Genomic DNA, 27,855 nt, shown 5'->3' on the forward strand with positions numbered 1-27,855 from the left:
GGATTTCCTGGACCCATCTGCCACAATTCTTAACATTTATCTCACTGTGAGTTCAGAAAGAACTCTTCAAGTTGGTTTCATAAATAATTCACTTGGCTTTTGTCAGAGTTTATTCTGTTATTCAATCCCTCTGTTGGGTTTTAAAATTTGAAAGTCATGTTCTGTGTTATGGATGCAATCATCTTTGAAGTCTTTGTGAGAATACTAATTAGAAATTTTTTAAAGAGTCTTATTTCTTATATTATTTTCCCTGTGGCCATTGGCTTTTCTGGTTCAGCTGTGGCCACTCTACGGCCACAGACTTTCCTCAAATGTCCAGTGATTCTTCTTTGTACATCTTCATAAATGAAGATCTAATGAATGAATCCTCAGCAGGTTAAGAGGTTATCTATGAGGATAAGGGTTTGATTCCTACCCTCACTCAGTGGGTTAAGGATCCAGTGTTGCTGTAAGCTGCAGCATAGGTCGCAGATGCGGCTCAGATCCTGCATTACTATGGCTATGGCATAGGCTGGCAGCTGCAGCTCTGATTTGACCCCTAGCCTGGGAACTTCCATGTGCCGCAGGTGGGACCATGAAAAGGAAAAAAAAAGAAGAGTTCTGGAACTCAGGAATTTTTAAGATCTTAACTTTGATTTCCTTGGGTAACCTGTTCCTGAAGGATGCTTCTGAGAGCTGTGGGCAGCCTTGCCCTTGGGTAGGTTAGTGAGAAATAAAGAAGAAATGAATGAAGATTTCAATTCAGTGGAGGACCAGGGGTGAGAGGGTGAATATCTACTTTGGTGGAAGGTAGAGGCTCTGGGGGGGCCAGATCAGCCCAGCCTAGAATTCAGTTATTCTTGTGCCCAACACAGGGCACCTTGGTGAAGACTCTGGATGAACAGCTCCAAGGTCTGGCTGACCCTGGGCCCTGCCCTTCCTCCCAGGCCCTGCTGTCCCTGAGTCCAGGGTTCTTCCAGAGCTTCTCAGTACTCCTATTTCTTTCCCTCCAGTGGTCTGTGGTCTCCTAACTTCTGAAAACTCTTTCTGTTAAACTGTGTCTTCTAGAAATTTCATCAATTATGGTGAGGTTGTGCATTTTCACTCATTTTTATACTTATTTTGATTATTTCATGACTTGGGGAGGCAATCAAGATTAAAAAACACATGAAATTTTTCACTATCATAATTTAAAATCTCAACTTGTTTAGAAATATATGTCAATATATGCATATCTGTTTATGTGCACGTGTGTACACACAAACACGTCGTGTGTCTAGAAAGACGTAAAACATTAACTATGTTAATGTATGGACTGTGAGTTTAAGGATGATATTTTCTTTTTACTCTCACGTATTTCCCAAGTTTTATACCAGGACTGCCTATTCCCTTTTTTTGATGCTGTAATTTTTTAATAACAAAGTCACATGCCATAAAATTCACCATTTTAAAGTATGCAGTGGGTTTTAGTCTAGTCATAAAGGTGTATAATCATCACCACCATTGGTTTTATAATACCTTCATCACCCATCCTCCCCAAACGTCCAAATTTATCAGCAGTCACATTCCTCTTTCTCCCCAGCCCCTGGAAACCACTAATCTTTCTGTCTCTATAGATTTGTCTAGTCTAGTATTTCATAAAAATGAAATTTTACAGAGTGTGGAACTTTGCATCTGAGCTTAGCAAAATGCTCTTAATGTTCATCCATGTGGTGGCATCTATCTGTATTTCATTTCTTTTTTAAATGATTTTTATTTTTTCCACTATAGCTTGTTTACAGTGTTCTGTCATTTTTCTACTGTATGGCAAAGTGATCCAGTCGCACATGCATATATACATTCTTTTTTTCACATCATCCTCCATCGTGCTCCATTACAAGTGACCAAACATAGTTTCCAGTGCTATACAGCAGGATCTCATTCTTATCCACTCCAAAGGCAATAGTTTTCATCATTGTATTTCATTCCTTTTTATGGTTGCATTATATTTCACTGCATGGATATACCACATTCATTTATCCATTCATCAAGGAGTTGGTGGACATTTGGGTTGTTTCTAGTTTGGGGTCATTATGAATAATGCTGTTATGAACTTAATGTGCAAATTGCATATTACTTTTATACTTAAGACTGCTTTAGAAAAACTATAAAAATATCCTCTAAAATACAGTTAATAAGTAACCCTTTTCACTAATGTAGACTGGCTTTGTTCCTATTACTCTAAAGCATTTGGTTTTACTTTACTCTTAAAACCCTTCTAATACCTGCAAATACTTGGATTTAATACATTAAGTAGAAGTAAGCATTCTTACATTAACTGGTGGTCAACTAATAAATTTAGTCTTCTTTTCAACATGATGAAAGTACACTAATACATGTTAACAATTTCTACGGTATTTACAATCACTATTTCAGAAGAGTAGGTCTCCCTGTTAAGAATATCATCTTAGAATATATTTCATTCTGTCACATGCAACATTCAGAAAACAATACTTGTGCACTGAATTAAAAACCTGCCCAGACTGTGAAAAGGAAAAAAAAAAAATCTATTTTGCCGCCCACTCCTGGAGTGCAACCTTTAGAAAGGGATTATTTCCATTACATTTTCATCAGGGACTGGCAAAGAAAAGTATATCATGTTATTACAGAGCCTAGAAATGTAATGACTTCCAGGTTGCTAAGCAACGCCGCAATGTTAAAGGCCCCAGTATCTGTGATCTCTAGAGACACTCTCAAATTTCATTAAACCTTCTCATAACCATTACACAAAAAGTCCATGTGGAGTTTATAAACAGACTCTATTTCTTGACATAATAATGAAGGAATTAATAAAAACAAGTGGCATCAAAACTTTTGCGGTACTTAAAACCAAGTATTTTGGTTTTAATTAATGAAACCTAAAATGTTTCTTGGGGGTTCATAGAAACAAAGGAAGTACTACCGGTTTATAGTAAATAGTTTATAGTTAATATCCTGATGAAATTTATACTGTGTAGAACTTTGCGACTTTCTTTCAAGAAAGGATAACTATACTGTGTGTATAAATGGGGAAGGGAGGCAGGGGTAATTGTAAATGACAGTCCCAATCATTATTTGCTTGAAGGAGGGTCGTGATAGTAGCATGTTTTCAAGTGAAATAGGAAAGCAAGATGGTACAGGAAACAATTCTCAGGAACTCTTTCAATATATTTCCTTTAGCAACGGTGTTGGAAACAGCTAATCCTTGAAAGAGAAAAAGTTATGACGCGTCTCAATAACAACCCCATGTGTGTCACTGGGATGCTGCTATAGGAGTTTTGGCTCAACTTCCTAAGATGCTACTGAGAGCTGGCGTCTCTGCATCACACCCATAGGTGTGGGCCCCCTAACCTCCTCATCCATCTCCTGAAGTTCCAAGGGGGAAGGGTGGAAAGAGATCGTGTAGTTTTACACAGTCTTACTCATCTAGCCCACAAATCAAAACATGAAAAGATCAAAGTAAACATCTACTGACACAGATCAAAAGGGTTATTTATCATGATGGTTGATTTTAAAACCAAATTCTCTAGCAGAAACTAGGCCTGCGTGTGGGACCATCAGATTTGCTAACCTAAAATGGGGGTTTCAGAGTTGCAGTGTGTTCTTATTACTCAAAACCCCCAGGAACCCTGACTTGGGAAGCACGTGTCCTTGATATGAATTAGTTCACCGATAAATGGATGGGTGGTTCTCTCTCTCTCTCTCTCTCTCTCTCTCTCTCACACACACACACACACACACACACAGAGTCATCCAGGCCTAGGCACAATGTTTCTAGTTTTCAATTAGTCAGTATATCTGAGCTACACGAATCAACTGCAAAGTGAAAATTCAGATTTTGCAAAAGATATGGGACTTCATATAATCATTATCAGTGATGGTGGAAGAATTACAGCCAGAGCCTTCTGACAGAAAGACAAGACTGGATGGTCAAGTATGAAGACAGGGCAGGCACTTTAAAGGGAGATACTAATTTGAATAGCAATGAAAAATTAATGAAGACATTAAACAGTTTTCCAAAAAAAGACCTCATTTTATGATGATGTTGAGAAGGTTAATCTGGAAGCTGTTATAATGTGCCATCATGCAATTTTGATAATGTGAAAGATGACACACAAAAAAGTATAGAGTTGCTGGTAGAGCCGAATGTGACGGAGTGAAAGGGCCAAGCTACAGGCCACCCTGGCAGGGCCCAAGTGTGGTCTTCACACTCAGAGTAACACCAGCCTCTGCTGACTCTCATGGGCAGGGCAATGTGGGGTCACCTCTATCCTGGCTGGAGTCAGGAGAGGTCCCAGAATTCTGCAGGCACCAGCAAAGTCCCTGCCTCTTGCTCCCAGGCTCTCCCATCCCATCTGCCCAATCTCAATTGGAACCAATCTCAATACCACATTATCCTAGTTTACACTGGTCACTAGACAGAGCCCAGTCCTCCAGGGTTACCGCTCTTCCCTAGGACTCTCACTCCCATAATGCTCTGTTCAGCCCTCTCTCAGGCTCCTTGTTCACCCCTATTTAACTCTGACCACTGAGCACTGTGGACAGTCACCAGCAAAATCTTCTCTACATCCTCATCCTCTTCCAAGGATGTTCCCTTCACTGTCTCACTCTAAATCAAACACTGGGCTTTCCCCGCATGACACTGCTTCTCCCGCAGGCATCTTTGATTATATTATTTGCCTTCCAGCCCATATACCACCTGCTAGCAAATTCAACTGGATCCATTTTCAAGATTTATCCAACATAAAACCACTCCAGCCATGACCAGGACTCCCCAGGATTAGAGGAACCTGCTGACATCTCTCATTCTTCACCCTCTTCAATGATTACTCTCAGTGCAGCAACCAGATCTTCTCACGCCTCTGCTCAAAAGCCTCCAGAGGCTCCCATCTCACTCAGGATAAAGGTTACTTTGTATAAGGACTTAAGGCCTTAATGATGTCCTCCCTCCACCAAACCCATTATCTCCCTTTTACCCCTTGTTCATTTTGCTTTGGATACACCAGCCCTTTGGGGCTTCCTAGCACATATTGTGAGGCACCTGCTGTAGTAGCTGTCCCTGTTTAGTGTGTCCTGCTCCAAATAGTGCCCTGCTTCCTCCAGGTCTGACTCAGATGTCATCTCAGTGAGACCTTCCCTGGCCACATTAACTAGACTTGCAAACTTGCTGCTTCATGTCCTTTCATTCCTTCTATATTCTTTTTCTTAGTGCTTTTACTATCTAAAATATAGTTTCTTTCAGTTTAATATAAAAACATAAATAGTTTATTCAAATAGCAGCTATCATCTCACTCTCCCCACTAAGCTTCAGTAGAGCAGGGATGTGGGTCTGTGCTGTTCATAGCTGCAGCCCCAGCACTGAGAACACTGCCTGCCCCCAAACAGACATTTCTTAACTACTGAGAGAATGGTCACTCTCAGTGAAGACTTTTTCTGCATAGTATTACAAAATGCTAAGTAACCCATTATAAGAATGCCTTCATAATGTTGTTAAAAGACAAAATCAATTTATTTAAATAAATTTCAGTTCCATTTCTTGAGGTCAAGCTCCAACCAAACATTTTAGCATCATTTACCACAATTGTTAGGTGGCTAGTTTAATCAGACTTAGATTAAGTGATTTAGTTTGCCAGTATTATCTGTTCTGGACCAAAAAAGAACTCTTGTATAGCAAAATCATATACCCAAACTTGGTCAAATATTTCTGATGATGAATTTCAAAACACTAGCATATACAAAACAACAAGAGGTCATAATGCACCTTTAATTTCTTTTTAAAATTTTCTTTTTCGGGTTGTACCTGCCTCATACATAAGTTCCAGGGCTAGGAGTCGAATCAGAGCTGCAGCTGCAGGCCTATGCCACAGCCATCAAAGCAATGCAGGATCTGAGCAGCATTTTCGAGCTATGCTGCAGCTTGTAGCAATGCTGGATCCTTAACCCACTGAGCAAGGCTAGGGATCAAACCTGTATCCTCATGGACGCTATGTCAGGTTCTTAAACAACTAAGCCACAATGGGAACTTCTTTTAAAAAATTTTTTTATTCATAACTCATCATCATTTAACTTTTTCTAACAGCTAGGATTTAAAATACTCCTTCTGATAAATATTTAAAATATCAACTGAAACTTTTTTACCTTCAGCTCTTTCAATGATTATTTAAAAACTGAAAACCTAGAAACTCAAGTTTGGTTCTTTATTACATACAGCATAACTACCTGGAAACAATCTTTTTGAGAAAAGAAAGATATTCCTGTGTATATAGTGTAGTCATTAACTATTCTTTCTTTCTTTTTTTAGGTTTTCATTTTTTCTATTGTAGTTGATTTACATTGCTGTCAAATTCTGCAATATCGCAAAGCAATCCAGTCTTACACACACACACATATTCTTTTTCTCACATTATCCTCCATCATGTTCCATCACAAGTGACTATATATAGTTCCCTGCACTAGCAGGTTCTCATTGCTTAGCCACTCCAAATGCAGTGTTATTTCTTTCAGTGGTTGGAATTCACTTATTAAAATTGTTACAGACTACATAAAGGAAATTTGTATTTACAATATTCTTTTAAAAGCAAAAATTAGAAACATTTAATGCAGGTCTCCCTAAGGAAAGGGCCTCTAGAACAATTTTTGTTGCAGCCCTTGTCCACAAGGAAGTACCTCTCAAACGTGCTCGTTCTAATTCTTAACATGCTTAGAGTGCTCACTATTTTAAGAATGGTTTTGTTAAAAGCCTGTCATTAAAGAAATCCCACATGACCATGGGAGTCTAGAGCATTCTGCACAGCGACAGCTGCACAGTGGGGCTGATGATGGTCAGAGTGATCACTAAGAACTGGGAAAACTGCACAGTAACTCATAATGACTATAATTTGAATCACATAAGAAGTCCCTGTAAATGGGAATATTCAGAGTTTGCATAAATAAATGATGCCTCCCAGCTTCCTCCCCCCGCCCCTCTTGGTTGTGAGGAGGATACAGAACATAAATTCCAGGGACTCTTGACTTGTTACTTACAATTGACAATGGGGAGATTCTCAATAGATCAGTAGATTTCCTCTCCTTTTGAGGGATATGATATCTGTTCCCAAGGACAGCAGATTGTGATCCTCTCTACACGTTCTTACTGCTTAAAGTTAGCTGTTTCTTTCGCTCCATGACATGATTCCATTTGTATAGTTTTTGCCCTTTGCTTTAAAAGGCTAAGAGGAATACAGATATTCACACAGTGCGAACGCATCTCTGGAAGGACGACTTAGTAACCACAAAGGGAAACACGTATCTACATGATGGGGAGAAGCAGCATATACCTCCTTACCCAAGCAGTCAACCTGAAAGCAGGGCAGCCTGGCAGCATGTGCTTCCTAATGCAATACAATATAATGGGCTGTTTTCAATGAGATAAGGCGACTAAAAATGTCACAAGGAAATAGTCCTACTATTTCAGACTATTGGACATTCTACCCAGGCAACTAAGTCGTGCTCTTCAAAAAGTCAGTTTCATGGGCGGGGGAGGGGGGACGGGGGAAGCTAGATAAGTCATAGTTTAAAGGAGGCACACATATATGAGACTGGGTCACTTTGCTATACAGCAGAAACTGACATAGCATTGTAAATTAACTATAATTTTGTTTAAAAAGGAGACTGAAAAAACAACAATTAAATTCAGTATATGAGCCTTGATTAGAAAATGGCTTTAGGAGTTCCCATCGTGGCTCAGTGGTTAACGAATCCAATTAAGAACCATGAGGTTGCAGGTTCGGTCCCTGCCCTTGCTCAGTGGGTTAAGGATCCAGCATTGCTGTGAGCTGTGGTGTAAGTTAAAGATGCGACTCAGATCCTGCGTTGCTGTGGCTCTGGCATAGGCCAGTGACTACAGCTCTGATTCGACCCCTAGCCTGGGAACCTCCATATGCCGCAGGAGCAGCCCAAGAAAATGGCAAAAAGACCAAAAAAAAAAAAAAATGAAAATGGCTTTTAAAAAAAAATCTCTAGAGTCATTCTTTGACAACTAGGAAAATTAAACATGAACTATATAGTAATGATATTATGAAATCGTTATTAATTTCTTGGGTGTGATAATGTGATTATAGTTAAGGGCCAAGTGTTATGATGCCTTTGATTTCAAGTGATTTAAAAAACACACATGTAGGAGTTCCCGTCGTGGCGCAGTGGTTAACGAATCCGACTAGGAACCATGAGGTTGAGGGTTCGGTCCCTGCCCTTGCTCAGTGGGTTAACGATCCGGCATTGCCGTGAGCTGTGGTGTAGGTTGCAGACGCGGCTTGGATCCCATGTTGCTGTGGCTCTGGCGTAGGCCGGTGGCTATGGCTCCGATTCGACCCCTAGCCTGGGAACCTCCATATGCCGCAGGGGCGGCCCAAGAAATAGCAGAAAGACAAAAAAAAAAAAAAAAAAAAAAAAAAAAAAAACCACACATGTAGAAATAAAAAATACCCAGGTGACAATACTGTGTGCAAATAAAGGACATATGTATGGAGAACTTGAAAAAATATGGCAAAATGATAACAATTCTGAGAATAATTCTTGATTCCACAGGTGTTCATCATACTCCTCTTCCAACTATTCTGTGGTTTTGAAATTTTTCATAATAGAAAAGTGGGTAAAAATATCATCCATGGCAATGGGAACTTGAAAGAGGAGAGGTCTTGTTTGAGAATGAATATTATTTGAAAGTGGAATTTCAAGAGGTGGGTTGGGAGCTGAATATCTTGAGATAAGAAGTCAAAACAGAAGCGAAATTATGCTGTCCAGGGCCCACAGACATCAGATTGAAGAAGAAGGCGCGCAGCCTGGCCAGGAGGAGCCTCCATGTGTGAAGGTGCAGGGCTGGGAGGCAGGCAGATGCTCGAAGGAAATGTGGAATTTATTTTTTTTATCTTTTGTCTTTTTGCCATTTCTTGGACCACTCCTGCGGCATATGGAGGTTCCCAGGCTAGGGGTCTAATCGGAGCTGTAGCTGCCAGCCTACCCCAGAGCCACAGCAACGCGGGATCCAAGCCACGTCTGCAACCTACACCACAGCTCACGGCAATGCCAGATCCTTAACCCACTGAGCAAGGCCCACAACCTCATGGTTCCTAGTCGGATTCGTTAACCACTGAGCCACGACGGGAACTCCCAGGAAATGTGTAATTTAAAGAAGCTTTCTCTGTCAACTGATAGAACATTGTAAATAAATATGATAGAAAAAATAAAAATCTTAAAAAGAAAAAAAGAAGCTTTCTCTGTCACTTGAACATCCTTAGGAAACCTATGGCAAAGGTCTACATACCTCCTCAGGCTCTTTGAGATGGATGTTGTTTCACTCACAGAAACACAGACGTTTCGGTCCAGAGAGTGACTGGCTGTAAGTGACTCTAACCCACTGGTCATATGCTTCTTGATTTTGTCTTCCTCAAAATCTCAGAAATGTTTCCTCAGGGAACTAAGGAAAAATTTTTAGCCAAGGTATTTCTTTTCTTTGTTGGAAAGATACAACTAAATTGTTCAAAGGGTTCTCAATGAACTTGCGAATTCTATGGCCATCATGGGCAGAAATGCTTAGCCAGTGTAACAACAAATGGTGCCTAGTCATGGCAAGATCCCTCTTGGAAACTCCTAAGAGGGTCCTCTCAGTATCTCAGGAAAATGTTTTAAGGGACAAGATTTCACAAAAATTTATTATTCTTACTTTTTCTCCTTTGGGTACCTAGTGTTTCTCTAAAAATTTTCACTGGTTTCACAAGAATCTCTCCACTTTTCTTTTTCCTTTAGGAAAGTAAGTCAAGAAAAGAAGGTCTTACCATGAGAAAAATAAGCTAGGAGGGAGAGGGGTATCATTTAGACTTTTTGCTACATTTCAAGGAATAGTTCTTTACATTCAGGTTCCTTCTGATTCTAAATCCACAACTCATCCTGCTCCTAAAACAGCCAAAGAATGGCTGCAGAATTCCTAGTTTCCTCATTTCTTCTCTATAGAGCTTTAAAAACTTTATATGTGAAGAAATGCTGGTACACTGATTTTCAGCAGGATAACATCTCTGCTCTCATGGTGACATGGAAAGGACAAGGGGACCTACATAAGAATCTGGAAGAAAAATGATGGGGAGCACAGCAAAGTTTTCTGCAAGCCACAGGGTAAAGGGTCCCCAAGGGATGGGTATTTGTAATAATCTTTAACACCAGGCGTCTTCAGAGAGTGATCCCAAGCCCCACTCATGCCAACTCTGCTGTACCAGGTAGATGAGTGGGTGGGCAAGTGAAAGGAGTGAGTGACCTCAGCAGGTTCCAATCACCCTCTGCTTTCAGAGAGTAGTCAACAGTATACGTTTAAGCCAATTTCAAAGAACGAGTCTGTGGCGGTTTGTGTGTAGCCAATGTTTTGAGTTTTGGAGTAAGTGAGCTTTAATTAAGAGACAACTAGGTAATCTATGATCATTACCCTGAGAAAAGTCCCACTGATATCAAGTTTAAGAGACAGGTAAACTTGGGAGCAACTTGAAAAATTTGCATCACATTTTTAAAGCTAGAGTACAAAGTATAATTATAAAACCACCAAACTTCCTGGTAAATTACAGTAGATAATTAAATTCTTAGGTTTCCCAAACATTTGCACAACATTCTAAATACAGACTAAATAAGGAAGAGCACCCTGGGGGCAAAACATATCCCAATTCCATTAGCACAAATTAGACATCCTATTTCTTTCATCTGTTAGTGAAAATTGTGCTTTTAGAAAGTTACTGTCACAAGACTGGGAGTTTAAACAGATATGCCAAGAAAGGGCCTTTTGTGAGGTAACTCATAGGAAGGAATCCATCACATTATCCCAAGACAGAGCTCTAATAACCACAGTTCACCAGGCACAGATATGCTCATCACCTATTTAATGGCAGAAAACATCTGCACCTAATATATCTGATAAGGGGCTAATATTCAAAACATAGAAAGAACGCATACAACTTAATAAAACAAACAATCTGAATAAAAAAATGGGCAGAAGATATGAATAGATATTTTTCCAAAGAAGACATACAGATAGCCAACAGATACATGAGAAGATGCACAAAATTACTAATCATCAGGAAAATGCAAATTGAAACCACAATGAGATATCACCTGTCAGGATGGTTATCAAAAAGACAACAAGTAACAAATGCTGGCAAGGGTGTAGAGAAGACAACCTTTGTGCATGGTTGGTGGGAATGTAAATTGGTACAACCACCATGAAAAACAATAGGGAGGTTCCTCAAAAAACTAAAAATAGACCTTAAATAAGACCCCAAAATTCCATTTCTAGTCGTTTATCCAAATAAAATAAAAATACTAAATCAAAAGGATATTATACATATAATGTATAATATATATATCCCCACCTTCACTGCAGAATCACTTACAATAACCAAGATACAGAAACTATCTAAGTGTACAATGATAGCAAAATGGATAAAGAAAACACAATACACATACACATGCACATACACACACAGAGGAATACTATTCCATCATAAAAATAATGAAATCTTACCATTTGTGACAACATGGATAGACCCTGAGGGAATTTCACTAAGTGAAATAATCAGACAGAGGAAGACAAATTTCACATAATCTCACTTATGTGTAGAATTTTAAAAGAAAAAAAATAATAAAAAACCAAGTTCATAGATACAGAGAATAGATTGGTGGTGAGGGGTGCGGAGTGGGCGAAATGGGTGAAGGGATGGAAAGGAACAATTTTCGATTCTAAAATAAATGAGTCACAGGATACAATGTATTGCATGGTGACTATAATTAAGAATACTCTATTGTATATTTGAAAGTTGCTGAGAAAGTAAGTCTCAAAAGCTCTCATCATAATAAAAAAAACTGTGTATGGCTATAGATGTTAATTAGACTTACTGTGGTAATCAATTTGTAATAGATACAAACATCAAATCATGATTTTATACACCTAAAACATATAATCTAATGTTACATGAGAGTTTTACCTTAATTAAGGAAAAAAAAAAAAAGTGCTCCTGGAGGGAAAAATGTCCTCTGAGGCATGTCCTAAAGGAGGTTGTCTTTTCCTCCTTCACTTCTTACCATCAGAAGGGTATCCTTAACAGGCCTCTTTAATCCAATTACTGAATCAGGTAGCAAATTAGAGTAGTCCCTGCCTGTCTATCAAATCTGGTTCCTCAGCCCACTGAGGAGAGCCTTGAGAGATCAGGCCCTGTAAAATCGCAGGAAATCTTTGCTTGCATTCTTTCTGTCTCCAGGGTTCCCATCGTCTATGCATCTGCCTAACTAATCTCACCGACTCCTAGGAACCTGGCAGGAGTGGTGTGGACAAGACTGGAGCATCTAACTGTGGACTAACTAACTGCCTTTTAAGGTCCCCCTCATTCTGACCTGTGCATCTACAAAGCACACAAGATGAGCCCACAATTAACCCTGAAGAGCAAAAACGAACAATGGCCAATAACAAAAGTATAGATATTTCTTACTCAATTCAGTGGATGTTTACTAAATGCCAAAGACATGCCAGGTACTGTGATAAAGCTTTATTGCACAGTAACCATAATCTGAATTCAACTAAGATGCTGCCATTGCCCTTTAACTTCAGAGACCAGAAATTCCTAATTCTAACAATGGTGCCCAAACTTCAAATGCTATTAAGACCCATGTTTGGTACCCTCTGGCCTTTCCTGGCCATTTCTTGTGTCTCTCAGTCTAGCCCCAAAGATTTCAGGGCCTTTGCTCAGGATGTGTTTCTTCCTGGTCTATGCAGTAGATGACCAGCAAATTGTTTTACACTCAGCTCAAGCATCATGTCCTGGTTGATCTCCTCCCTGAGGGACTGTTTCTGTGTCACTTTACTGGCTCCTCTACTGTAGCACTAATCATGTTCTGCTTAATGAAGTTGGTGTTTCTCTCTGGTTAGAGATCCTTGGCAGCAGGGAGCAGGAAGACGTATCTTACTATCTTAGCATCCTCAGTGAAGCATATACACACGGAAATAACTCTACTATTTTCCCATGACTGAAAGAAAGAATCTCTCAGGTGACTTCTAGATTGAAATTCGGTCAAATTCAGCTTGATGAATTTGTACTGGGCAGAGCAACAGCAAGGCTGTTTTTGAATCTGTACTGGGCAATACTGGGCAGAGCAACAGCAAGGCAGCCATGAGTTGGAGTCAGTTCAACCTGGCTGACTTCAGCTCTGCCATGCCCTAGTGGGTGACCTTGGGAATGTTACAGAAGCTCTTTGAGCCTTAGTTTTTAACCTGTAAAACAGGAATAGTCACTAGAGCCTGGCTGACTTCAGCTCTGCCATGACCTAGTGGGTGACCTTGGGAATGTTACAGAAGCTCTTTGAGCCTTAGTTTTTAACCTGTAAAACAGGAATAGTCACTAGAGCTAACCTCTGAGGTTGCTATGAACATTAATGAGATAATACATCAAAAGTTCTTAATACAGAGACTAGTACAGCTAGAAATATCATCTGCTGACCACCTTTCATGGGTGTAACATGCTGTAAGACACTGACAATACAGCAATGAACAAGGCCATGTCACTACCATGAACAGACAGTAAGGGGACAGCTACAGAACAATGACAGCCATGGAGGGGAAGACAGGAAGCAGTGAGACAGAGAGGAAGAAGGACCACATCCACCCGAGAGTGGGGGCTGGCTTCATACAAGTCATCTGTGGCTATTTCTCTCTAAATGTACTGAACTCAAAACTAAGTTTAAGCAGAAGTGAGGTTAAGAATAGGCAAGTTCAAGGTCCACTTGGGCAGACTGAGTCCCAGAATCCCTGACTCTGTGTTTTGTACAACTTGAACCTGACATTGACCGATCCGCAGGTAATTTAGAAAGTTTTCAGAAACTTATAAAGCATTGATAACAAATAGCGGATAAATTTTATGCTCTGTTCATTTAACTACAATTAAAAAAAATTTTTTGAGCAGCACCAGAAACTTTTCTTCTGCAAACAAACCTACCTGGCCCTACATGTGGCAGGTCAGGAAGTATGAGGAAATCATTTTAGACAGTAAAACGGTCTAAGAGTTCACATCGTGGCTCAGTGGTTAATGAACCTAATTAGGATCTATGAGGACACAGGTTTGACCCCTGGCCTCGCTCAGTGGGTTAAGGATCCTGAGTTGCTGTGGCTGTGGCTGTGGCTGGCAGATATAGCTCCAATTAGAGCCCTAGCCTGGGAACCTCATATGCTGCAGGTGCTGCCCTAAAAAGACAAAAAAAAGAAAGAAAAACTAAATGGTCTGATCTGGCTACATAGACCATGTTTTCTGCATGATTAAATTAATCTAGTTTTGGAAAATGATGTAACTTATTTCAAAGACAGGTCCATAATCTCTCATCTGCAATTCTGAAATCTAGAAAGCCCTGAAAAATCCAAACTGTTTTTCCTATGTTTGGTTCAAAAACATATTTGGTGGCAAAATCTGACCTAACCCACACGGGGTCACACATAGTTTTATTTACCCATTTGGTATGAATATTCATTCCTATGTTTACAGCTTGTTGACGGTACCACCCTGGTGACTCCTATGGAGGCCATATGACATATAATATAAGCACCATGTCAAAAATATCTGAAAATTATGAATTCCAAACTAAATCCAGCTGTAAGATTTTTCAAGTAAGAGATGGTAGATCTCTATAAAAATTAATCGTGTTAGATATTAGGTCAATAGTCCTCAAGCTTTTGCCATTCTGTACCAAATACACAATACACCCCCTCTGTGTAGCACTCGTATTACTATACTTTCTAGCACTTGTCTTCACATTGACTCGCTTTTTTTAATTAAATAAAATTATTTTAAAAGAAATATCTTTTCTTTACTGAAGAAGCTGGTCATCCAAAAGGCTTACTCTACGTTAAGAAGGGACATTCTGCAGGATTCAAGAGGTTCTTTTTTTTTTTTAAAGACAAATGGTACTAAACTGAAACTCACCTTTGATCATCAGAAAGTTGAAAATAAGATGGAAAAGGAAACCCTTGCCTTACTATGGGATTCAACGTCATCTGGGGCTAGGCTGGCGAACCATCTCCAGGATCTACCGTCCCCGGAAGTATTTATCCTCCACCTAGGGAGGCTCGCCTCGACTGTCATCATCCCAGTCCTGAGGAACGACCCCACAAGGCAGTAAGCACTGCTGGGTTGGGGAGACCTGGCTGTATAAAAGCATAATGTAGCAGCGAGGAGGACGACTCTTTACATCCCTTCTAGTTCTGTCACCCCTAACCTGCTGGGTAGATGTAGCTGGGTCACGCGCGACCACTATTTACCAAAATAGCACAAAACCCACCTTGAATACAACTCTTTGGAGCATCCACAGCCTCTGCTGCCAAAGGGCCCCTCAAGATACCTGGATCTAGAGGTGAACCCAGACTGACAAGCCAGAACATGACACAGTCTAATGGGACCTCTACTCCTTGACCAACCTCAACAACAGCTCGTGTAAATAATGGCCTTCAAAACCAGCAGAACAAGATCTATTGTACAAAGAAAGCAAGTCAGCCTTCAAAAGTACCTTCCAGTAAACATCAGCTATACCTATTTTTCAAAAATTAAATGGGGCAAAAGGGAAAATCTTTCCTACAGTATAGTACTGGGAGTTAGAAATGTTGGGAGGTGGAGAAAAATCTTCATTTTGTAACCATTACAAAATTTAGGATAATAACCACACATCAATCAATGAGGTGATCAAAATTAACATCACCAGTAAATGGCAAACAGATATCACAAGCCTCTGGATATGACGGATTGAGGAGGAAAAGAGATTTCTTCTGGGACTTCCCTGACTCTAAGCAGAAAGCATCAGGGAGACCCAAACCAAGGGAGAATTTACAAAATACCTCCCATCCTTCCACAAGTGTATGAAAGACAAAGCAAGGCTGCAGAACTATTCCAGATCAAAGACACACGTCTACTAAAATACATCATCCTGCACCGGATTCCAGAAAACAAGCTATGAAGGACATAATCAGGACAGTTGGCAGAATAGGAACATGGATGGCAGATCAGTAAAAGATTTGTACCAATGTTAAATTTCATGATTTTGTTAACTGTAGGTAAGTGAAGAGAACACCCATTCTGTTATAAGAAATACACTCACATATTAAAAGATAAAGAAGGATGTCTCTAATTTACTCTGCAATAGTTCAGAAAAAAAATTGTGTATATAGAGAGACAGGCAGACTATGATAAATGTTAGCAGTAGGTGCCTATGGGGAAAGGCAACTGGGTGTTCTTCATGAAACTAGGTCAAAGAGAATGACTGCTCCACTTCTGGCTGCCGCTGAAGCCACCCACCTAAGCCTGTTTCTGTGCGGACTCACCATTCTCCTGAGGATCCTCAGCAGAAGCTTCTGCTCCTTTGGGTCCTCTTTGGATGTCAGTAAATCAGCAAAGTTCTCTGCATTTTCAGGAGACAGGCTGTCTGGGTTTTCCCCTCCGTACAGCTGAACCAGTATAGACAGACACTTGGATGAGATGTCAAAAATTTCAGGATCCTCACTAGGAAGCTGAAAATGAACAAATAGGACTATTTAAGTTTAAGTGAGGATGAGATTGGTATTCCTCAAGAACTATACAGTACCATTTGGCTTAGTGGGGAGAATTTCGGTCTGAGTACAAAGTTTAATTAACTGAACATTTTTTTAAAAGGATCTTTTTCAAAATGCATACAGGAACTCAAACAAAGCTAACAGTATAAAATCAGAAGTAAACCCTGTAGTCCTTTAATCCACAGTGATGAATCATCTGTGACAAGCAAAGGAACAACTTATATTTTTTATGCATATTTACACATGAACACATTCATGCAGGTGGCATATGTGTGTCTATGGGTGTAGAAACAGTTTTGTTTTTCCAAGGCACAACCCTTATATTCTTGTTTACTTAACTCGTTTAGGAAAATCCAATTCCTAGAATATATTACGGAACTTCTCTGTCTCCAAGTCATTATTGACTAATGAGGTAGGAGAAAAAGTATTGCTTCTGTATGAAAAGATACATTATGAAATAATTATCATACCACAAGCACTTTAAACTTTTAATTTTTACAGTTTTCTTTCTTTCTTTCTTTTTTTTTTTTTCTGTCTTTTTAGGGCCACACTTGTGTCATATGGAGGTTCCCAGGTTAGGAGTCAAATCGGAGCTACAGCTGCCAGCCTACACCACAGCCACAGCAACTCAGGATCCAAGCTGTATCTGTGACCTACACCACAGCTCATGGCAACACCAGATCCTTAACCCACTGAGCGAGACCAGGGATTGAACCCACATCCTCATGGATACTGGTCAGGTTCATTAACCACTGAGCCACGACAGAACTCCTGAAGTTTTATTCCTATGCCATACAACACAATTTTTAACATATACCTGTCATTCAACAGCTTTTACTACACTCAGTTATGCAACTACCATCAGAACCAATTTTAGATTTTTTCATTTGAAAAAAACCCCTGTACTCTTTAACAGTTACCCTGACATCACTCCCTCTTCCTCAGTTCCTGCCCAGTGCTAACCTGCTTTCTGTCTCTCTGGATTTGCTATTCTGGACATTTCAGATACTTGAAATCAAACAAAATATGATCCTTTGTGACTGGCTTCTTTCACTTAATGTGTTTTCAAGATTCATCCATGCTGTAACATGTATTGGTATTTCAATTCTTTTTATCACCCAATAATACTCCCTTTGTATAGATGTACCCTGTTTTGTTTATCCATTCATCAGTTGATGGACATACAAGGTGCTTTCACTTGGCTAGTATGAACAATACTGCTGTGAACATTTGTGTATAAGTTTTTGTCCAAACATGTTTCTGCTTCTCTTGGGTCTATACTTAGAAGTGGAGTTGCTGAGTCATTTGGTAACTCTGTGTTTAACTTTCTGAGGAACTTCCAGACTGTTTCCAAAGCTGCCATTAGCACAGCAATGCAGGAGGATTCCAGTTTCCCTACACCCTCACCAACCCTTGTTATTACCTATCTTTTAAATTACAGCCATCCTAACAAGTTTGGAATGTTAAATCATGGCGGTTTTTCATTGGTACTTCCCTGATGGCCAAATCTTTTTATGTACTTATTGGCGATTCATATATCTTCTTTGGAGAAATGTCTATTCAGATCCTTTGCCCATTTTAAAAAATAGGCTGTCTTTATAACTGAGTCTAAGTGTTCTTTATATGTTTTGAATACAATTCCCTTAGGAGATAAATGATCTTCAAAAATATGTTCCCATTCTGTGGGTTATCTTTTCACTTTCTTGACAGTGTCCTTTGAAGAACAAAATATTTTTTATTTTTATGATGTCAATTATCTATTCATTTTATTGCTTGTAATTTTGTGTCATGCCTAAGAAACCATCGCCTATTTCAAGTCCTGTAATTCACGCTGCTTCTAAAACTTTTGTTTTAGCTCTTGCATTTATTTTTTTCTTTTAAGAACTTTATAGTTGCAGCTTTTACAATTAAATCTTGATCCATTTTGAGTTAGTTTTTATATATGATATGTGACCAACTTCATTCTTATGCATGTGAGTGAAACTTATTTTGAGATATTTACAGGTTCATATGCAGTTGTAAGAAACAATACAGACAGATGCCGTATATATGTCACCCAACCCCCCTAATGAAAACATCTTGCATAACGATAGTACAATCTGGCAACCAGGAAATTAACATGTATATTAAGACAGCGACTCCTGCTTTTTAAAAATTAATATTTGCATAGTATACACTTTTCAACCTTTTACTTTCACCCTGCTTGTATTATTATATTTGAAGTGAGACTTTTGTAGACAATCTACTTACTATTGGATCAAGTTTTGTTATCCTCTCTAATCATCTCTGTCTTTTAATTGGTACATTAGAACATTTTCATTTTTAAGATAAATACTAAGATGCTAGGGTTTAAGTCTAACATGGAATTTTTTATTATTTGTCTTCTGTTTCCTCTGTCTCTCCTTTTTCTGACTCTGTCTCTCCTTTTTTAATCCTCCTGTGGGCTACTCAAACATTTGTTTTATGTTTTCACTAAGAATTACTGAATTCTCTTTAACTCCCAATATCAGTTTTATTTTTTGTTTTTTGTTTGTTTGTTTTTGCTTTTTAGAGCCACACCTGCAGAATATGAAAGTTCCCAGGCTGGGGGTCAACTTGGAGCCACACTGGATCTGAGCCACATCTGCAACCTTCACTACAGCTCACGGCAACATCAGATCCACAATTTACACTTTTGCTGTGATTAGTTACTCAAATGAGCTAACATCTGAGAGCTGGTCCTGAAACAAGGAACCAGGAAAAACAAGTTTTTTCAAGATTGATGGGCAGTAAAAAGTCTGCAGCATGTTGTGCAAAGGCAGCTGTAGGCGATAGTTCTGACTGTTAGAAGCTAAACTAAAAAACCCTGTCAATTACCCAACAGTTATACAAACATAACTCTAAATTCACAGTGTCTTTGTTTTCAAAAGTTTTTCATTAGACATAACATGCTGTTCCCGTGTCACATCATTTTTGGTTAACAGTCACTGCTGCTTTCCTTCATTGAACACTTAGACTGAAAAAACTCAAGAATAAAATTCATCCGATTTTTACCTCAGCTATTTAGTATTTGATATCCAGGTAGTAAAATAAATAATATAGACTTTCTTAACTGTTGACATGCAGGACTGTTTGCAATGGTGGCCAGGCAGGGAAATGGCATTTTTCAAGGTGAATGATTGACACAGCATAGCCTATGGGCCATATCTGGTCCACAGCCTCATTTTACATATGGTTTTCTTGGTGCACAGCCACACTTATTCACTTATAGTAATGTTGTCCATCACTGCTTTTACACTGTAATGGCAGCATTGGGTAGTTATTGCAAAGTTATCATTTATGGTCCACAAAATCTAAAATATTTACTATCTAGTCCTTTGGAGAAAATGTTTGCCAACCTTGCTCTAGACTGTTAGAGAAATGGAGGGAAAACTTTTTTCTAACCATTTTCCAACCATTCTGAAGCAGGGAAACCAAATAGGTTTGGCCTAGTGAAAAAAACCTTGAACAAAAAAAAACCCTAATCATATGGTTGTTGACCTTTTTCTTTTAAGTTGCATAATTAATACTCTAATATACAAATGGGACAATGGAATATGGGCCTTATTGATCATTAACTGTGGGAAGAAGAAAGACAGTATGCAACACTTAACAGCTCACCAAATACCCTTCAAAAAAAGAGGGGAAAAACATATAATTGAAGGGGCCAGAGAGGGAAGGAGCTGAGAGAGAATCCATTCAAAGCTGTAGTTTCCTCATCTGTCCAATGAGAGCCCTGAGCTTCTCCATAGGGCCCTGGCCTGGGTTTCCAAGGACCCTCAATCGGTAGCTTCCTGGGCTTTCCCTGAGCCAGCACAAAATCTCAAGACTTTATCTCCCCAAATCCAGCATCCTATATTCACTTTCAGATTTGTTTGTTCTGGAATCCTGCCATCAACAACCATCAGCCACGGAAGCATCTATTCAGACTATCTTTAGTGTTGTATTTGACCTGATTTTGTTTGTGTATCAATTGTAGATTTTGGTTTGCAGTTATTCTGAAGTTTTGATATGAGTCTATATGTATATGAGATTGTTTTTAAGTTGTTCTCTTAATTGCAAGTTCATCTCCAGTGTCCTGCATTTGTACCCACCTCTTCTCATTATTTCTGATTTGGGTGGTATAATTGTTCATGGATGATTTCGTATCTTTACTGTATATATACCTTTACTGGTGAGCCTTGTCATTTGTGGAATTTATGTTTCCTGTTGCTGTGTTTTCTTTTCTGCCTAGAGAAGTTCCTCTAGTATTTGTTGTAAGGCTGGTTTAGTGTTGCTGAATTCTCTCAGCTTTTGCTTATCTGTGAAGGTTTTGATTTCTCCTTCAAATCTGAATGAGAGCTTTGCTGGGTAAATAAATCTTGGTTGGAGGTTTTTTCCTTTCATCACATTAAGTATATCATGCCACTCCCTTCTGGCCTGCAGAGTTTCTGTTGAAAAATCTTCTGATAACCTTATTGGGGTTCCCTTGCATGCTATTTGTTTCTTTTCCCTAGCTGCTTCCAAGATTTTCTCTGTCTTTAATTTTGGTCAGTTTGATTAATATGTGTCTCGGGGTATTCCTCCTTGGGTTTTTTTATATGGTACTCATTGTGCTTCCTGGATTTGAGTGAGTGGTTCCTTTCCCATGTTAGGGAAGTTTTTGGCTATTATCTCTTGGAATATTTTTTCTGTCCCCTTCTCTCTTCTCCTTCTGGCACCCCTATAATACGGATGTTGGTGTGTTTAACTTTGTCCCAGAGTTCTCTGAGACTCTCTTCATTTGTTTTCAATCCTTTTTCTCTTTTCTGTTCTGCATTTGTAATTTCCACTCATCTGTCCTCCACCTCACTTATTTGTTCTTCTGCCTCCTGTATTCTGCTGTTAGCTGCTTCTAATGAATTTTTTATTTCAGTTATTGTATTTTGCATTTCTTCTTGTTTAAGTTTTCTATCTTGTATGTCTTGGCTCAGTGTTTCCTGTAAGTTCTCCATCTTTGCCTCTAGTTTATTTCCAATGTCTTGCATCATCTTCAGCATCAACAGTCTAAAGTCTTTTTCCTGGAGGCTGAGAATCTCCTCATCACTTAGCTGATTTTCTGGGGTTTTTTCTTTCTCCCTCATCTGAGCTATAGTTCTCTGTCTTTTCATTTTTATAGGTTTTTGGTGTGGTGACCTTTTTACAGATAAGAGAGTTGTAGCCTCTCTTACTTCTGGTGTCTGCCCCCCTGTGGCTGAAGTCGGTATGGGGGGCTTGCTGTAGGCTTTCTGATGGGAGGGGCTGATGCCTGCCCACTGGTAGGTGGAGCTGATTCCTATCCCTCTGGTGGGTGGGGCTTAGTCTCTGGATGGGATTAGAGGCGGCTGTGTGCCTGGGGGATCTTTAGGTAGCCTGTTTACTGAGGGGTGGGGCCATGATCCCACCTGGATTGTTGTTTGCCCTGGGGCTTCTCAGCACTGACTGACGGATGGGGCCAGATGTTCCCAACATGGCCACCTCCAGAGAAAGGCATGCTGCTGAATATTCCCAAGAGCTTTGCTTCCAGTATCCTTCCCCCACAACAAGCCACATTCAACCCTCTTTTCCCAGGAGGGCTTCTAAGAACTGCAGTCAGGTTTGACCCAGATTCCTATGGAGACTTTGCTTGGTCCTGGGACCCAGTGCACATGAAAGTCTGTGTGCCCCTTTTAAGAATGGGGTCTCCTGGAGTTCCTGTTGTGGCGCAGTGGTTAACGAATCCGACTAGGAACCATGAGGTTGCGGGTTCGGTCCCTGCCCTTGCTCAGTGGGTTAACGATCCGGCATTGCCGTGAGCTGTGGTGGAGGTCACAGACGTGGCTCGGATCCTGCGTTGCTGTGGCTCTGGTGTAGGCCGGTGGCTACAGCTCCGATTCAACCCCTAGCCTGGGAACCTCCATATGCCGCGGGAGCGGCCCAAGAAATAGCAACAACAACGACAAAAGACAAAAGACAAAAAAAAAAAAAAAAGAATGGGGTCTCCATTTCCCCAAGTGCCGTGGAGCTCCTACGCACAAGCCCCACTGGCCTTCGGTGCCAGATGCTCCAGGGGCTCTTTCTCCCAGTGCCAGATCCCCACATGTGAGAGTTTGATTTGGAGCTCAGAACCCTCACTCCTGAAGGTGAGTCTCTGTGAACCAGTTAGTTTCCAGTCTGTGGGGGTTCCTACCCAGGAGGTATGGGGTTGTTTATATTGTGAAATCGCCCCTCCTACCTCTTGATGTGGCCTCCTATTTTTCTTCTGGAATAGGATATCTTTTTTAAGGTTTCTGATCCATTTGGGTGGAGATTGCTCAGTCTTTAGTTGTGAATTTTGTTGTTTTTAGTAGAGAAGTTGAGCTCCAACTCTATTCCACCATTTAATGCCATCTCCCAAAATGAGTTTCTTGAGGCTGCCATAACAAAGTTACCACAAACGGGGTGGCATGAACAACTGAAATTTATTATCTCATATTTCTAGAAGCTAGAAGTTCAAAATCAAATAGCAGGACCCTGCTCCCTCTGAAACCCGTAGTAGAACCTTCCTTTGCTACTTGCCAGCTTGGGGTGATTTGCTGGAAATCACTGGCATTCCTTAGCTTGCAGGTGCATAATTCCAATCTCTGCCTTCACCAGGGCAGGGCATTCTCCCTGTGTGTCTCTGACTTTACACCCTTGTCTCTGACTTTGTATATCAGTCAGACTGGGTTAGGGGCCCACCCTATTTGAGTATGACCTCATCTTAACTAACCACGTCTGGATGGTCACTATTTCCAAATAAGGTTTAATAGCCAGAGGTCCTGGGATTTAGGACTTCAACATATCAATTTTGCAGGGAACACAATTCAACCCTTTACACCTCCTGTCAACTTTGTTTCTTCTGTGCTCAGCTGTTTATTCACCTTGGTTTCTCTGCTTCATGCTGTTACGCTACCCCAAATATCTGGTGGTCTCAGGCTTTCTATTTTATGAATGAAAGATCACTATAGGAAGCTGGCTTCACCTTCCTTTGCATTTTTTTTGTTTGTTTGTTTGTTTTTTGTCTTTTCTTGGGCCTCTCCCGAGGCATATGTAGGTTCCCAGGCTAGGGATCGAATCGGAGCTGTAACTTTCAGCCTACAACAGAGCCACAGCAACGCTGGATCTGAGCCACGTCTGTGACCTACACCACAACTCATAGCAACACCAGATCCTTAACCCACTGAGCAAGGCCAGGGATCGAACTGTAACCTCACGGTTCCTAGTCGGATTCATTAACTACTGAACCATGACGGGCACTCCTCCTTTGCATTTGTGTATGTCAGTTTCCTCCAGTTTCTTCCCCCGTGTTCTGTGATTTCCTCAAACTCCACAATGCTTCTTTCTAGGCCATAGCCCCATACTCAAAATAACATGAGACAAACAGTTCATCCTCCCTATATTGAAGTTCTTGACTTATTGTGCTAGAATAAAGCAGAGCAAAATGAATAAGGGAAGAGGCCTGATTGGTCTTCCTGTTCTAAATGTTAATCTTCAATTAGCCTGGTAAGTGCCTAGGGCTTCCATCAGTTTTCCTCTTGGAGTTTACAGATCATCTGCATCTGTTCCTACCTTCTGGTTGATTTTCTCCTATGTATGTTCTGGATAATAGGTTTCTTCACTAGATTTTGATTCAGGCCCATCTGCTTTCTATCATCTAGTAATTACACAAAATTTCTTTTCCACTAACATCTTCTCTCTCTGCTCTCCCATGACTGTAAGATATTTATTTAATCCTTTCTCTGTTTTCATAGCTGTGGGGTAGTTAGTGAGATGGGCACAGATATTCATGTTTCTATTTCAATTTACTTTAACATTCCTTCATTTTTGAGTTTTGCTTCATTGTTCAAATGATGGAAGGATGTTTATCATAAGCAATAATCTCAAGTTTGGCTTATTTTTTAGATCCTTGAAAACCTGATAATGTTCCTGTTTTGTTATATTTTGTTTGTGTCCTGCCCCACTACCACAAGAAGAATGTGATGTACAAAAATCTTTGCATATTTCCTCATAAAACAGGATAAAGACATACCCAACTGCCTGCAAAAACAAATCAGTAGGAAAATATACGAAATAATGGTTTTTAAGACACAAGACATTAGGAGTTCCTATCGTGGCTCAGTGGAAACAAATCTGACTGGCATCCATGAGGATGCAGGTTTGATCCCTGGCCTTGCTCGGTGGGTTAAGGATCTGCAGTTGCCATGATCTGTGGTGTAGGTCGCAGACGTGGCTTGGATCCTGCATTATTGTGGCTGTGATGTAGGCCGAAAGCTACAGCTCCGATTCGACCCCGAGCCAGGGAACCTTCATGTGCTGCAGGTACCGCCCTAAAAAGACAAAAAAAAAAAAGACACAAAACATCAGACAAGGCAGAACAGTGATGCCCAAGGGATGGAAAACAATTGAGACTCCAGGCCTAGGCATGGGGAAGGCAAATGAGGTGGATACAGAGTGAAAAGTCTCAGAAAACCAATGCATCTTGGTTTCATAGGACAAAGTATCAGAGAGGAGAGAGTAGGCCAAGGCTCACGCAGAAGAAACAAGTAACCTGGAAAGCACCTTATCCATTAGAGAAAAGAATTTTCAGTTTAAAAACTTTCCTACGAAGAAAACTACAGGCCTAGATGGCCTTACTGGTGAAGTCTGCCAAAAGTTCAAGGAAGAAGTAGTAGCAAGCTTATACAAACTTTCCAGAAAGTTAAAAGAAAATGGAAACTTGCAAACTCATTCTACCTGGCCAGTACCATCCTGATACCAAAAGCAGAAAAAGACATTCTGAGGAAAGAGAACTACAGACCAAGAGCCCTTATGAATACAGATGCAAAATTCTTCAACAAAGTATTGGCAAACCAAATTTAGCAACATATTAAAAGGGTTTTGTACCATGGCCAAGTGGGATTTATCCTAGGAATTCAAGGCTAGTTTAGCATCTAAAAGTCAAGTGATGTTATGTGCAATATTTACAGAATACAAGACAAAAATTCTATGAGCCTGTCAGTAGTCACAGAATAAGCATTTGACAAAGTAAGACACCCTTTTATAATTTAAAAAACACTCAACAAATTATAAGTGGAAGAGAACATTTTTAAACTGATAAAGGATATCTAGGGAAAATCTATAGTTGACACCATGATTAATGAGTAAAAAGTAATTTCTTTCCCTCTAAGATTATTAACAGGACAGACATCCATTCTTGCCATTTCTATTCAGCATTGTATTAGAAGTTCTATCTAGGGCAATTACACAGGGAAAAGAAAAAAAACAAAAGTCATCTAGAAAGGAAAGCTTTATCGGAAGATGACATGATTTTACATACAGAAAATTCCAAAGAATCTGCTAAGAACTGTAAGAATAAACAAGTTCAGCAAGGTGACAGAATATGAGATCAATACACAAAAATCATCTGTATGTTTATATATTAGCCATTAAGAACCTGAAAAGGAAATTAAGAAAACAATTCCATTTATAATAGCATCAAAAAGAATATTTAGAATTAAATTTAAAAGGAGTATATGAATTATACACTGAAAACTATGAAACTTCGGACAAAAATTAAAGAAGGTGCATAAATGGAAAAACATTCCATATTCAAGGATCATAAGAGTTATTATCATTCAGAGGCAATATGCTCCAAACTGATCTACAGATTGAAAGCATTCAGAGTTGCAGCTGGCCCTTTTTATTTTTATTTTTTTTTACAGAAATGGTTAAGCTAATTCTAAAATGTATATGGAAATGCAAGGAACAAAAACCAAAACAATCCTTAAAAACAGGAGCAAATTTGGAGGGCTAATTCCCAATTTCAAATTTTGCTACAAAGCTACAGTAATCTAGTCAATGTGATACTAGCATAAGGCTATACATAAAGATCAATGGAAAATAATTTAGAGCCCAGAGACAAACCTTTAATCATGATAAAAGTGATTTTTGACAAGATTGCCAAGACAATTAAATGGGGGAAAAATGGTCTTTTCAACAAATGGTGCTGAGACAAGATATATCCACATGCAAAAGAATGAAGTTGGACCCACACATCACACCATATGCAAAAATTATCTAAAAATGGATCAAATATCTAAATAGAAGAGCTAAACATAAAAGTTTTAGAAGAAAACATAGGAGTAATTAAATCTTAGTGACCTTGGATTAGGTTTCTTGGGTATGACATAAAAAGCACAAACAACAAAAGAAAAAAATAGATAAACTAGACTTTAGACTTGATCAAAATTAAAATGTTCTGGACTGTAAATTACACTACGAAGAAAGTAAGAAAGATCACCTGCAGAAGAAGGGGAAATTGCTATAAATAATATCTAATAAGGGACTTGTATATACACAATATATAAAAACAACTCAGTAATAAAAAGACAAATAATCTAATTTTTCAAAGGGCAAAGAAATAGATATTTCTCCCAAAAAGGTATATAAATGGCTGATAAACATAGGAGAAGATATTCAACATCACTAGCCACCAGGGAAATGAAAATCAAAACCACTATAAGATACCATTTCACACCCACTAGAATGGGTATAATTAAAAACACAGATAATGACAAGTACTGATAATGATATGGGGAAAACTAGAACCTTCATACATAAGTGGTACTAAAGGCAGTTGTGGAAAATCCTCTGTATTTTCTCAAAAGACTGAGAAAATGGACTCAATATTGCATGGACTGACATGGACTGACCATATGACACAGGAATTTCACTCCTAGGTACATGCTAAAGAGAAAGAAAGCAGATGTTTACACAAAGACTTGTACACGATTGTTCACAGCAGCATTATTCAAAATAGCCAAAAGTGGAAACAACACAAATGTCCACAAGCTAAAAAATGGTTAAACAAATATGGTACCTCTATACAATGGAATATTATTTGCCAAAACAAAGAAGGAGGTACTGACACATGCTACAAACATAAATGAACCTTGAAAAAAACATCATGCTAACAAAAAGGCCACATATAATTCTATATATAAGAAATATCTAGAATAGGTCGATCTATAGAAATAAAGAGTAAATTAGTAATTGACAAGGGTTTGGAGAGGAGGGAATGGGAAGTAACTTTTAATAAGTACAGAATTTCATTTTAGGGTGATGGAGATGTTCTGGAATTAGATCATGGTGATGGCTGCACAACTCTGAGAATACACGAATCAGCATTGAATGTATGCTTTAAAGGGATTAAAGGTACAAATTATTTATCAGTAGAACTTTTTAAAAAAGCCAATACCAGGAGTTCCCATTGC

The 27,855-nt window shown here is 39.3% G+C and overlaps 1 protein-coding gene across 17 annotated transcripts in view; it reads right to left on the reverse strand.

The window, feature by feature from the left end:
• The window catches only part of ULK4 (unc-51 like kinase 4), a 540,161-nt gene that overhangs the window by 115,484 nt on the left and 396,822 nt on the right, over nt 1-27,855 (reverse strand). For all 17 annotated transcript variants that reach the window (XR_014822784.1, XR_014822772.1, XR_014822770.1 and 14 more), the window contains one exon: nt 16,361-16,546. Coding sequence is in view for 6 of the 17 variants with exons in the window: in XM_084987830.1 (XP_084843956.1) it covers nt 16,361-16,546 (186 nt within the window). In the remaining 11 variants the exon portion in view is untranslated. Of the gene's footprint in view, nt 1-16,360; nt 16,547-27,855 lie in introns of those variants that run through there.

This window comes from Sus scrofa, chromosome 13 (genome assembly GCF_054392235.1).
Source record: "Sus scrofa isolate SSC_HxYL_T2T_F1_AM1 chromosome 13, Sscrofa_HxYL_maternal_Yorkshire_Landrace_v2.0, whole genome shotgun sequence".
NCBI lineage: Eukaryota > Metazoa > Chordata > Mammalia > Artiodactyla > Suidae > Sus > Sus scrofa.